This window comes from Salvelinus sp. IW2-2015, linkage group LG30 (genome assembly GCF_002910315.2).
Source record: "Salvelinus sp. IW2-2015 linkage group LG30, ASM291031v2, whole genome shotgun sequence".
NCBI classification, from domain to species: Eukaryota; Metazoa; Chordata; class Actinopteri; order Salmoniformes; family Salmonidae; genus Salvelinus; species Salvelinus sp. IW2-2015.
In genome coordinates, this window is record NC_036869.1 from 9,300,573 (window position 1) to 9,315,750 (window position 15,178).

At 44.2% G+C, this 15,178-nt stretch overlaps 1 protein-coding gene across 1 annotated transcript in view; it reads right to left on the reverse strand.

The window, feature by feature from the left end:
* Positions 1-994: 994 nt before the first annotated feature.
* LOC139022499 (retinoic acid receptor beta-like) overlaps positions 995-15,178 on the reverse strand; it is a 107,921-nt gene continuing 93,737 nt past the window's right edge. Inside the window, exon 4 of the mRNA XM_070436020.1 lies at positions 995-1,050. Coding sequence (XP_070292121.1) covers positions 995-1,050 — 56 coding nt within the window. The remainder of the gene's footprint in view (positions 1,051-15,178) is intronic.

Here is a 15,178-nt window from a genome sequence, read left to right on the forward strand (position 1 = left end):
TTGCAAAAAACAACAGTGTTGAGAAGAAAGTAAAGCATGCACAACTAATTTGTATCCATTGTAAAAGAAATAGCTTCTAACGTTTTAATGTTTCCTTGCTCTGCAAGGGGAACATGACAAGTCCTAGTGGTTCCTTTATAACAGATGAGTCTTCACGGCTTACACCATACTTCATATCTTAGTTAATTTGTAATACTAGTACTCATAATAGCCGATATCTACGTATGCGATTGTTTGACATCTGTCGGCTGGCTTGGAATTGGTAGAACGGATATCAAATAATATAAAGGGCTTTTGCGATGGGGAGGCGGCAGAATGAAGGGGAAGCAATAAATACGAGAGAGTAATTGAACATATCAAAGAGCCTGGAACGCTGGCTGTCCCTAGAGAAGATTGGGCTGAACAGTTTTCACTGGGGAAGACGTACGCCCAGGACAGAGCAGAGAGGAGGGAACGCTTCACTAAAATCCACTGCGCTATTCCCATCTGCATAGCGTCGAAGTATACGTAGATATGTTGTTACTAGGTGTATTATCTGATATAATATGAAGGACAAATTGCATACTGAGACTATGTGTTTCCTCTCATGGCTGAGGTGATAAAAAACCCAACTTTGCAATTGAAGCAACAGTATATATCAAATTCGAGCGCGAGAATGAACCGTAATTGACATTTTGTATTGACAGTGTTCTTTAGTAGCCACCGCTTAATATTTGCCAGCAGAGTTTAAAGCCACCTGACGTAGAACGTGCTATAGAGCTTGTTAATGCGAGTCTTAAAAGTTCTTTTTCCCTATTCTCCCTCCACACGTGCGCCGTAACCTCGTGTCAAATGTGTGAAACCCAAGGTGTGAATCTCTCTTCATCGATCGAAACAAGTCCACCTCGAAGCCTTTGGGATGTGAATCTAGTCGACCTGAACGAGTCTTGCCTCTAATTTAACCCTATGCCAGTATGGCAAGTTGCGAATGCAACTACTCAGTCTGCAGAATTGCTTAAGTGACACGTTTGAAACGCTCATTACGCGCGCACTCGCCAGTGGCTGAACTAGCTTAGGACATAATCACACGAGGTTACACCAGAGTGGGGACTTCATAGTACCGTATGCCGGCCTCCAACCTGCCGGGAGTCGTAACGTTGAAGGCTTTGAATCAATTAACAGGCAGATATCATGCTAGCGTTGGCCCAAAGCAGAATGCCTAGAACAAAATCTGTACTTATAAATGTGTGGGGGGAGAATGGTGGAATAAAGTAAATAATAAGCAATGACTAGCAGAATAATCGTCCAACAGTTTTAGAACCTATAGACTAAAGACCTCAGTTGATTGATTGTTTTTTATAAGATAAGTTTAATGCTAGCTAGCAACTTACCTTGGCTTCTTACTGCATTCGCGTAACAGGCGGGCTCCTCATGAGGCAGGTGGTTAGAGCGTTGGACTAGTTAACCGTAAGGTTGCAAGATTGAATCCCTGAGCTGACAAGGTAAAAATCTGTTGTTCTGCCCCTGAAAAAGGCAGTTAACCCACCGTTCCTAGGCCGTCATTGAAAATAAGAATGTGTTCTTAACTGACTTGCCTAGTTAAATAAAGGTGTAAAAAATTACTTGAAATCGGCCCTAATTAATCGGTTGACCTCTATTACATACTGTATATCACTAGTACATTTACTGTTAATTCCTATCATTTCTAATCAACAATGTTTGTTTGGTTACGGTAATGTCTGTTAATGCATTCAATATATTATTATTCCAGTCTTTTACCATTCTGATTGTCAGAGTGGACACGTTGTTTCCAGTGCGTACAACCTATGCTAAACTTGTGAGAAACAAGTTTAGGTTTATTTCATTCCATTTACGAGTTTTGTCAATTTAGTCATTGTCTTTTGTTTTGAGCGCTCCTGTCAATGTTGAGTAAGGACGTGCAACTGATTACGCATTAAAGTAGGCCTAATGGCTACCTGCCTGCGTGCAAATGTAGGCATATAAATGTGAACATTTGGGGATCAGATAGTGTTTCTAATTGGGTTAATGCGCCACAACCAATGAGCTGTGGAGCTTCTCAAAGTAATGTTTTCTTCACCTCAAACAAAAAACTAATTAAGTTTGTTTTTATATCCATTCCTCAATGTATTTGAAAAATCTTTACAGCTCTCTCCCTTTCGATAACCACTCAGCGTGAACGGGAAAAATGTCATGCTCTGATCCAGTGGAAACACCTGATTAGGCCTATTTTATGAGCAAATAGCCAACAGCTGTGTCTGTGCCAAGCTCACTGGCTGGGGAAACTGAGGGACAGAATATTTTATACCATGTTGCAAGGACCTTCAGGCTGGACCCACTAGTTGATACAATGTTTCAAGTTCGTTGCAGGCAGGCCATGTGTAGCCACTGTGATTTATAGGATATTTATTTTATCAAGATATTTTCTACCTGCAGGCTGCAATGTTTTTATTTGTTGGCTTTATAGGCTATTTTTTACAGAGTTGTCAATGGCAATAGAAGTTACTTTTTAGGTTTGTATCCTTTTCATTTAGATAAGGATCTAATTTTGATTAACCACAATACAATGATTTTGAGATACGAAGACGTTATTATAAATGAAATGAAAATGTTCCACAAAAATGTACAGATGAAACCCATAACTGGCACACAGATCGGTAGAAATGGTAAGATAAATTGGCATTACACATGAGAAAGTTTGCCGACTCCTCATGTAGCCTATTACCGGCAACTTCAGGAGAGCAAAGGCAGAATCTGCGAAAGCCAGTAGGAGCGGGAGGAGGATGGTCAGGACAGGTTAAGTTTTTTCCCTTATGGTTATCTTGATCTCTGGCTCCCTCTTGGGTAATTTGTGTCTTATTTCATCAAACAGTGAGCTTAAACATCAGAAAAGCACAATGAATATTTAGTTAATTTTATTTWAAAAAACATAGGTTGTGTCTATATATGAAAAGTTACACGTTTAAAAAATAACAGACAACTTTTTTTTTGTCGGCCCCGAATGAAACCAGAGTGAACACCGGCACCCTCTGCATGGTGTCCTGGAAAACCCCTAGTTCGTGACGGAGCTCTGGGATTGGAGGAGACGTTGGTGTTTGATGTCTGACACAGCAGGAGGTTCTGAAGTTATGAGAATCCTCAAACACACCAGCCAGCTACAGGAGATAAGTGTTGACTCAATACAGGGCCCTGATCATTAGGGCATGCAACAGAAAACATTTTGTAATGGGAAATGAAAATCTGTGTTTCATATTGAACCAGGTAGTCTCTCCCTGTTTAAGTCTGTTTTCTTCCGTTTGGTGCCTAATGAACACAACCCAGAGTGTTGATTCATCCTCCATCCCTACATCATAGCACCCTGATCAGCGGCAGATGCTCCCAACCAATCAGGACGAGATCCTGGAGGAGGAACAGAACTGCATTATGGGGGCCCACCGTCGCTGTCTGCCGTACCCCAAGGGACCTCCTTTTAGTCTGGGTTGGTTGACTACCACAAAAGAAAGCAGGCACATCCTGCCTCTGTCTGCTCTGCTTTACAATACAAAGCCCTTTCATAATCGCATAAAAAAAGCAATGGTGTACAACCTTTAAAGATTGAGATACAGAGAAATATATATTTCTATGAGGTGTTTTGTAAGCGCTGGGCTGGCCTAGATACATTAAGTATAGGAGACATTTGTTGGGATTTTGTGCAGAGACTGTGAAGGCTTCAGCATTGTTTGTTTGTTCAGTTTGTATCCTGTCTGCCAGCATCCTTGAAGGCGCATTGTGTTAAGTCTATGTGGAAAAGTAATTGTTCTTTACAGCGCAACCAAGGCAACAAGATGTATAGATTATAAACTACATCCAATGTACCTCTATTCTGTTCATCTCAATCCTAGGTCCCACCATGATGACGGCATACTGTACAGCATGCAGGGTACAATAGGGTCTATTTAAGGGAATTAGACTGTCTGGTTCGTTTTGGGGTGTCACTAACCCACTGTGTGTGTGTGTGTGTGTGTGTGTGTGTGTGTGTGTGTGTGTGTGTGTGTGTGTGTGTGTGTGTCACTAACCCTCTACATATTGGCATCTCCTTCTTGACCTACACTGAGTTTACAAAACATTAAAACACCTGCTCTTTCCATGACATAGACTGACCAGGTGAATCCAGGTGAAAGCTATGATCCCTTATTGAAGTCACTTGTTAAATCCACTTCAATCAGTCTAGATTAAAGGGAGGAGACAGGTTAAATAAMAATTTTTAAGCCTTGATACATGGACTGTGTATGTGTGCCATTCAGACGGTGAATGGGAAAGACAAAATATTTAAGTTCCTTTGAAGTGCCAGGCACACCAGTTTTTGTCCGGAACTGCAACGCTGCTGAGTTTTTCACACTCAACAGTTTCCCGTGTCTATCAAGAATGGCACACCACCAAAAGGACATCCAGAAAACTTTACACGACTGTGGAAAGTATTCGAGTCAACATGGGGTGCAACTCAACATTAGGAAGGTGTTGCTAATGTTTGGTAAACTCAGTGTGTGACTCGTTTCAGGAAACGAGGCTTATGTCGCATGTCACTACTTCACAGGAGAGGCATTTGAACGTAAACTTTAAAAAATTATCTAAATGCGTTTTTTTGGCAGAAATGCCTTCTGGAACGTGAAATTTCATGTGCCTTAATAACAAATTTGTATGCCATCTGTAAACACTAATACATTTTTAAAATTACGAGCCTAGTTGGTTTAGCCACAGAAAAAGCGAGCAACCTTCCTGCTAGCTATGATTGGCTGAAATCATGAGTGGGCAGGACATGCCAAGAGATGAGTTTGGATTGGTCTGCATGTAGCACACTTCTGTCCATTTGAGCTGGTCAGTATGTGTTGGTAATCCTGTCTAACGCTGCTTTTGTTTATATGTTGTGTAGTAGAACTGCATAAGTGTTGCTCTCCACTTTCTGGAGAACCGAGTTTTGAAATCAGTGGAATTAGAGTATGATAGTTAAAGAGATGGAGAAATCACCTGTCTCTGGATTACATCTTCAAACTAAACCATGGCATCTGTGACAGAGGSAGAAGAGTCCATCCATGTATAGTCTAGCTAGCTACATTTTCAGATATTACACGTTTCTAATTTTGTCAGAAAGTCGTTTTTGTTTCAAGTTAAAGTGTACTGATAGCTAGGTAGCTAATGTTAGTTGGCTGGCTCGCTAGCTAACATTACATGTATGCTCTGTGTAGTAATATTATTCATATCTCAGAGGCATTTGTTATGCTAGCTATAGCCTAATGTTAGCTAGCTAACATTGAACCTGGTTGGTTAGCTACTTGCAGATTCATGCAGGGTAGTAACGTCATGAGTTGTGATTATGGTTCATTGTTTAGCTAGCTAGCTACAAGTCTTGATGTAGCTGGTAAATTCGCTCTGGCTATCTACTCCGATTTCAGAGCACTCTCATCTGAGTGTGCCAGAGCGCAGAATAACGGACACATTTACGAACGCTCAATACCCGTTGAATATGGCCGGTGTCCGTAAACGTTGGCAAAAAAGCATAATTAAACTGTTGCCAGCAGCACAGTTGCAGTCACCAACGCTCTGGATAACATAAAACAGCCTAACCAGCTCTGCTAGGGTGAGTAAAATGGTCAGATTGTCACGCCCTGGCCTTAGTTATCTTTGTTTTCTTTATTATTTTAGGTCAGGGTGTGACATGGGGGATGTTTGTGTGTTTTTGTCTCGTATAGGGTGTTTGTATTGTATAGTTTTTTTTTGTAGATTTCATGGGGTTGTGTTCAGTGTAGGTGTTTATGTATGTCTATGGTTGCCTGGATTGGTTCTCAATTAGAGACAGCTGTCATTAGTTGTCTCTGATTGAGAGTCATATTTAGGCAGCCATAGGCATTAGGTAGGTTGTGGGTAATTGTCTATGTTTGACGTTAGTAGCGTGTGGCTGCACTTTCGTTTTGTAGCRTCACGGTCGTTTGTTGTTTTGTCTAGTTTGTGTTAGTGTTCGTGTTCGTTTATTCTTCAAATAAAGTGAAGATGTATTTATATCACGCTGCGCCTTGGTCCTCTCTTTCACCTAAAGACGATCGTGACACAGATTGAGCTGTTCTGTCATTTGTGTCTAGAAGTAGCTAGCAAGCTAGCCAACGTTAGKCAGTTAGCTTGGGTGCTTGACTGCTGTTGTTATGACAGAACGCTCGGATGTGTTGCCCTATTTGTGACATCAGGTGTAAGTAACGAATCCTAAAATATATACACACTTAACTTAATCAGCTTCTAAGGTCATTGAAACACAACACACACACATAATGTTAATTTCACTAATGAATAGAGAGAGACAATCGGAGAGGCAGGATCACAGTACATCAACTTTGAACCCCATAGACACTGACAGCTCTATAAAATAATATACGGCTTACACCTGCGTATACCCTTCAGTACACTACTGGCCCCTCGTGTTTTACAAAAAGTGACCTCTCCTACATGAGTGTGCTGGTATTACGGTTGCTGTCCTTTCAGAATCACAAACATGTCACACACTGAAGTCCTATAGGTTCGCTACTGCGCAAACATGTTTATAATAGATAAGGCTGTTAAGATATGAACATTTCAAGAAAGGAATGCATATATTTTGGCCTGGCAAAGTGTTTTTTTTCTCCGCTGGTCTCAACTCGTCTCGGGAAGAAATTAAGAGTCCTCACTGTCCGAAACCGAGTCAAGAACGAGTACAAATGTATTCGACACCTACACAAGACCGAGACACTCAATATCTGGTCTCGAGACATGTCTCGAGTACTACAACACTGGTATACAGTACCACTGAGGCAATAAAGAGAATCACTGCTGGCCATAAACAGTACCACTGCTGGCCATACAGAGAATCACTGCTGGCGGTATACAGTACCACTGAAGGCCATACAGAGAATCACTGCTGGCCATATGCAGTACCACTGCTGGCCGTATGCAGTACCACTGCTGGCTATACAGAGAATCACTGCTGGCCGGATACAGTACCACTGCTGGCCGTATGCAGTACCACTGCTGGCCATATGCAGTACCACTACTGGCCGTATGCAGTACCACTGCTGCGCTAGCGAGTATCCATGTGCCGGATACCCTAGTCACCCACTTGCCGTGCAATTACAGGAAATCATGCTGCCGTTCATATATACGTTACCACTGCTGGCCATTCAGAGACATCCTGCTGGCCGTATTTACAGTACCACTATGCTGGTGCGTATGCAAGCTTTACCACTGAGGATGAACACTGCTGCCATATGCAGTACCACTCATGGCTGTATGCAGTCACATGCTGGCCATACAGAGAATCATGCTGGCCGTTACAGTACCATGTTCATGGCCGTATTGCAGTACGCCATTACTGGCACTAGTGCAGTCCATACTGCCGTATGCAGTACACTGCTGGCCAACAGAGAATCACTCTGGCCGCCGTATACAGTACCCACGTGTGCAGTACGACCGCGCCTCGTACACTACGCTGAAGTACACTGATCGGCCATAAGCCAGTTACCACTAACTGGCCGTATAGCAGTAACACTGAGGCCATCAGTAGCATCACTGCTGGCGTAATACATACCACTGCTGGCCGTATACCGTACCACTGCTGGCCGGGATACAGTACCACTGCTGGCATACGGTACCACTGCTGCGTGCAGATACAGTACCACTGCTGGGCCGATTATCAGTACCCATGGTGCTGGCCAATACACAGTACACTCGTGGCCGATACAGTACACTGCTGCCAAATACCAAGTCCTACTGCTGGCGGATACAGTCCACTGCTGGCCGGATACGAGTACCACTGCTGGCCAAATACCAGTACACTGCTGGCCGTATACAGTACCACTGCTGGGCAGATACAGTACCACTGCTGGGCAGATACAGTACCACTGCTGGGCAGATACAGTACCACTGCTGGCTGGATACAGTACCAATGCTATACAGTACCACTGCTGGCCGTATACAGTACCACTGCTGGCTGGATACAGTACCACTGCTGGCTGTTACAGTACCACTGCTGGCCGTATACAGTACCACTGTGTTACCGCTGGTAGCTCAGCTGGTTTAACTATTGTATCATCCACCCTGCTGCAAGGTCATAACATCACCGTGCAAGTGTCTCCCAACTGACACACACACACACATGCACACACATGCAAACACACACACACCACCATTAAGTGTAACTCTCTCTGCTGGCGTGGGTAGAGTTATGTGTCGTTCATCGCTCCCCACCTGGTGGGTGTTAAAGGCTGCCTTGGTATTATGGGATGTGGCAACTGGTCGCCATGAAGAAATATACTGTTTATTTACTGGTGCATCTGTTAGTTTGCCGTGGCGCCGGGTGGATGGTCCACACAGATGGTCCAACCCGCAGCCCTCTTTACGAAACGTTAACGCGGTGTGTGTGTGTGTGTTATCCCAGGCATCCACCAGCCCAGAAAGCTGTCTGTCTGTCGACTACTCCAGCAGCCAGAGAGAAAGATAGGGAGGGAGAGAGGGAGGGAGGACAGGAGAGAGGAAGAGGGAGGACAGGTGGGAGGGATAGAGAGAGGACAGGAGGGAAGGAGAAGGAGAGGGAAGGCGACAGGAAGGGAGAGGGGGAGGGACGACTGGAGGAAGGGAGGGAGGGTGAACAGGACGTAGCTCATTGACCAGATGAGGATTAGCTGAGTGTCCTGGAGAGCAGTGGTCATATAAAGCGTGGCAGCATGCCTTGAAGTGAGAGTGTGAGTGAGTGTCGCGGCGCGGCAAAGTGTCTTTATTTAACAGCCTCTTCACACGGCGGCCAAGATCACTTCAGCTGAAAACTGCACAGTAGTGCACACTCCAGCCTAGATTACCACAGTAGTGCACACTCCACCCTAGAATACCACAGTAGTGAACACTCCACCCTAGATAACTATAGGAGTACATAGCCCACCCTAGATTACCACAGTAGTGCACACTCCACTTTAGATTACCACAGTAGTGCACACTCTACCCTAGATTACCACAGTAGTGCACACTCCTACCCTAAGATTTACCACAGTAGTTGCAACACTCTACCCTAGATACTTACAAACACGTAGTGCACACCCACCCTAGATTACCACAGTAGTGCACACTCCAGCCTAGATTACCACAGTAGTGCACACTCACCTAGATTACCACAAGTAGTGCACACTCTCCCTAGATTACCACAGTAGTGCACACTCTACCCTAGATTACACACAGTAGGGCACACTCTACCCTAGATTACCACAGTAGTGCACCACTCTACCCTAGATTACCACAGTAGTGCACACTCACCCTAGATTACCACAGTAGTGCACACTCTACCCTAGATACCACAGTAGTGCCAAACTCTACCCTAGATTACCACAGTAGTGCACACTCTACCCTAGATTACCACAGTAGTGCACACTCTACCCTAGATTACCACAGTAGTGCACACTCCAGCCTAGATTACCACAGTAGTGCACACTCTACCCATGATTACCACAGTAGTGCACACCTTACCCTATGATTACCACAGTAGTGCACACTCTACCCATGATTACCACAGTAGTGCACACTCTACCCTAGATTACCACAGTAGTGCACACTCTACCCATGATTACCACAGTAATGCACACTCTACCCTAGATTACCACAGTAGTGCACACTCTACCCATGATTACCACAGCAGTGCACACTCTACCCTAGATTACCACAGTAGTGCGACACTCTACCTAGATTACCACAGTAGTGCACACTCTACCCTAGATTACCACAGTAGTGCACACTCTACCCTAGATTACCACAGTAGTGCACACTCTACCCTAGATTACCACAGTAGTGCACACTCTACCCATGATTACCACAGTAGTGCACACTCTACCCTAGATTACCACAGTAGTGCACACTCTACCTAGATTACCACAGTAGTGCACACTCTACCATAGATTACCAGTAGTACACCTCTACCTAGATACCACAGTAGTGCACACTCTACCCTAGATTACCACAGTAGTGGCACACTCTACCCATGATTACCACAGTAGTGCACACTCTACCCTAGATTACCACAGTAGTGCACACTCTACCCATGATTACCACAGTAGTGCACACTCACCCATGATTACCACAGTAGTGCACACTCTACCCATGATTACCACAGTAGTGCACACTCTACCCAATGTACCACAGTAGTGCACACTCTACCCTAGATTACCACAGTAGTGCACACTCTCCCATGATTACCACAGTAGTGCACACTCTACCCATGATTACCACAGTAGTGCACACTCTACCCATGATTACCACAGTAGTGCACACTCTACCCTAGATTACCACAGTAGTGCACACTCTACCCATGATTACACAGTAGTGCACACTCTACCCATGAACCACAGTAGTGCACACTCTACCCTAGATTACCACAGTAGTGCACACTCTACCTAGATTACACACAGTAGTGCACACTCTACCCATGATACCACAGTAGTGCACACTCTACCCATGATTACCACAGTAGTGCACACTCTACCCAGATTACCACAGTAGTGCACACTCTACCATGATTACCACAGTAGTGCACACTCTACCCTAGATTACCACAGTAGTGCACACTCTACCCTAGATTACACACAGTAGTGCACACTCTACCCATGATTACCACAGTAGTGCACACATCTACCCATGATTACCACAGTAGTGCACACTCTACCCTAGATTACCACAGTAGTGCACACTCTACCCTAGATTACCACAGTAGTGCACACTCTACCCATGATTACCACAGTAGTGCACACTCTACCCATGATTACCACAGTAGTGCACACTCTACCCTAGATTACCACAGTAGTGCACACTCTACCCTAGATTACCACAGTAGTGCACACTCTACCCATGATTACCACAGTAGTGCACACTCTACCCAATGATTTACCACCAGTAGTGCACACTCTACCCTAGATTACCACAGTAGTGCACACTTACCTAGATTACCACAGTAGTGCACACTCTACCCATGATTACCACAGTAGTGCACACTCTACCCATGATTACCAAGAGGGTCATACTGCATWTTTTTWTTTTTTATATWTTTTTTTAACCCCCTTTTTTCTCCCCAATTTCGTGGTATCCAATTGGTAGTAGTTAGTCTTGTCTCATTGCTGCAACTCCCGTACCTACTCGGGAGAGGCGAAGGTCGAGAGCCATGCATCCTCCGAAACACAACCCAACCAAGCCGCACTGCTTCTTGACACAATGCCCATCCATCCAGCTGCACCAATGATGTGTCGGAGGAAACACCTGGTCAGCGTGCACTGCGCCAGTCCCGCCACAGGAGTCGCTAGTGCGCGATGAGACAAGGATATCCCTGCCGGCCAAACCCTCCCTAACCTGGACAACACTGGGCCAATTGTGCGTCGCCCCCATGGGCCTCCCAGTCGCGGCCGGCTGCGACAGCCTGGACTCGAACCCAGAATCTCTGGTGGCGCAGCTAGCACTGCGATGCAGTGCCTTAGACCACTGCGCCACCCGGGAGGCCCTTACTGCATTTATTTAAACTTTTATTCAGCCAGGAAAGTAATTGAGAATAAATTCAATGTTACAATAGACCTGGTTATTTATTGCACATTTCATTCGGCATAGTGTACACTTCACCATAGTTTACAAACTCCACTACAACTACTGTCTATGGTGTCTTTACCTGCATTTAAAAGGCAGCCCAATTCTGATCTTTTAACCAATTATTGTCAAAAGACCAATTAGTGAATAGAAAGATCAGAATTGTGCTGCCTGTGTGAACACAGTCTAGTCTGTGTCTTTAACTAGGAATAAAAGTATGTGTTCTCATGTTAATCTATTACTAGTTCTAAAAGGAGCCCCTAAGGCCCTGACCCTTTACATAGCATCTGTCCTACAGGGTCAATCAAATAAAAAGTGATTCAAGAGGAAAATACTTATCCATAGAACGAGGGAAGGAAGATACATTTTTTTGTCTTTCATTTGGAGTAAAAAGCAGTAGTAATATCTCCAGTAGAAGGGGGTTGTGATAAGATGGACAACGGTCTCCCTCGCTAGATGTATTCCCTCCATCCCTCCCTCCTCCTCGCTTCATCGGTCCGTAGGTATTAAAAACCCATCTATTTTCCAGGCCTGTTGTCTGATGCATCACTAGGACGTATCTGCTCCTGGTCATTTGCTTGGAGTGCTGGATAATTGATTGTACTGGGGAAGTTCTCCCCTAGAGCTCGCCTCGCCATGAATGTCCCCCCTCTCTGGGAGTCAGTGATATATTACCATCCCCCTCCACACACCATACAAACTCATACCATCCCCCAGTGGAGATGGTGTGTGGTCAGACACCAGTGAAACACAGATGATGTTAAGCAAGCCAGCCAGCTTTCTGAAGTCTCTATGTCAGAGACCAGAGCAGGGGAAATGTGACTGTAGGGGCCAATGTCCTGAAATTACTTCTCCATATCAGCTCCATATCATACTCTCTAACATCACTAACTGGCCCCACGCAGACATACACACGCATGTACGCACGCACACATGCACCCGCACACAAAAACAAACACACACCCACTCCTTTGTGCCCAAACTCTGAACATGGAGCTGGTTACCTTCACAGAAAAACCACATGATGTCACGTGGAACTCATCTGAAAACATGTGTTTTTGGAACATTTCACATGTTCACATGTGAAATTCCGTAAGGGTATCTACGAGGCACAAGATGAAGCATGGGCCTCCTGAGCCTGGTTCCCTCTGACTGAGGAGAGAATTTCCTCTAAAATACCATGTAAATACCAACAGAAGCAGTACCATAAAATAAAGTGCTACCAAACCCACAGTACCTAGCTACCTGTACAATGTTTCTTATCACATAACCATCATCATCACTGTCTTCAATAGCACACGAGTAAACTACATTAGCATCCTAGCGCAGTTAATAGGAAGGACAGGGCACCTGCTGGGGTTAGGTAGCAGCAACAACTGCTCCCCGGGCACCGATCACCTAGACGTCAATTAAGACCGCACCTTTCTGATTAAGATAGCGTCGGTTAAATGCGGAACACACATTTTGGTTGAATAAATTCCATTGTGCAACTGACTAGGTATTATCCCCTTTTCACTACAGGAATGGAGTAAGCTAAGGTACACAACCTCATCACAGCAACACATGGAGGAGGGGAATGGTTCCTTTGTTCTCTGCTCAGTGTGGGAGAACAGAATTAAATAAAACACTATATACTGTACATTATACAGTATCCCTATGGTAAGGGTGTCAAACTCATTCCATGGAGGGCCAAGTGTCTGCTGGTTTTTGTTTTTTCCTTTCAATTAAGACCAGGTGTGGGGAGTTCCTTACTAATCAGTGACCTTACTTCATCAGTCAAGTACAAGGGAGGAGAAAAAACCCGCAGCCCTCGGCCCTCCATGGAATGAGTTTGGCACGTTCTCTATGGGGAGGCCAGACCAAACCAGGAGAAGGAGTGCAGAAGAATAGAGACCATCACGTTCTCTGTGAGTCTATGGGGGAGAAAGAGGAGGAATGTCTTCTTTCCCTCAGGGCTAATGGAGCGTGAAGTGGACATGCGCCCTAACTGCTGATGCAATCAAAGAGCGGCAATAACCTGTGAAACGTAAACTGTTCTTGTCGCTGACAATGGAATGGAGCAACATGATCGCTACAACACACACACACACACACACACACACACACACACACACACACCACCACACACACACACACACACACACACACACACACACACACACACACACACACACACACACACACACACACACACACACACACACACACACACACACACACAACACCACACCACACACACACACACACTCCAATGGCTAAATGTACTCAGTTCTTTAGTGGGTTGGTTGATGATGCATGCCACTCACATCAAGTGGTTGATTTCAAGGACAGTGCTTTTCTCATTTTCTGGACAGGAGAGTTACCTTCACAGCATGATCCACTAGTGGTTATCTTACCTTTATCATGTGCAACGCCTCTCATGTCTTCCTGTCAAACGTAATATTTAATACTTTGATCATTTAATTAAAAAGGAGACAGTGTGGAACTGTGTTTTGAAACAGGCAGTCGAGGATACCCTTCTAAATAGGATGGAATTGAAGTATGCCTTCAGAAAGTATTCATACTCCTTGACTTATTGTTGTGTTACCGCCTGAATTCAAAATGGATTTAATAGTTTTTTCTCTCAACCATCTACACACAATACTCTATAATTACAAAGTGAAAACATGTTTTGATAAAGTTTTGCTAACACAGAAATATCTAATTTACATAAGTATTCACACCCCTGAGTCAATACTTTGTACAAGCACCTTTAGCAGAGATTACAGCTGTCTTTCTCTTTAAGTCTCTAAGAGCTTTCCACAACTGGATTGTGCAACATTTGCCCATTATTCTTTTCAGAATTCTTCAAGCTCTGTCAAATTGGTTGTTGATCATTGCTAGACAACCATTTTCAGGTCTTGACACAGATTTTCAAGTAGATTTATGTCCAAACTGTAACTTAGCCACTCACTGTCTTGTTGGTAAGCAACTCCAGGGTAGAATTGCCCTTGTGTTTTAGGTTATTATCCTGCTGAAAAGTGAATTTGTCTTCCAGTGTCTGGTGGAAAGCAGACTGAACCAGCTTTTCCTCTAGGATTTTGCCTGTGCTTAGCTCCATTCTGTTTCTTTTTTATCCTGAAAAACTCCCCAGTCCTTAATGATTACAAGCATACCAATAACATGATGCAGCCACCACTGTGCTTGAAAATATGGAGAGTGGTACTCAGTAATGGTGACTTTAAAACAGTTACAGAGTTTAATGGCTGTAATAAGAGAATAGTGAGGATGGTTAAACAACATTGTAGTTTCTCCACTACACTAATCTAGTTGACCGAGTGAAAAGAAGGAACCCTGTACAGAACAAAAATATTTCAAAACATGCGTCCTGTTTGTAACAAGGCACTAAAGTAATACTGCAAAAAAATGGGGCAAAGCAATTTCATTTAAAAAATAACGTTTTGTCCTGAATACAAGGTGTTGTTTGTGGCAAATCCAATACAGCACATTGGCCTCATAGTGAAATCCCTGAGCAGTTTCCCTCCTCGCTGGCAACTGAGTTAGGAAAAACGCCTGTATCTTTGTAGTGACTGAGTGC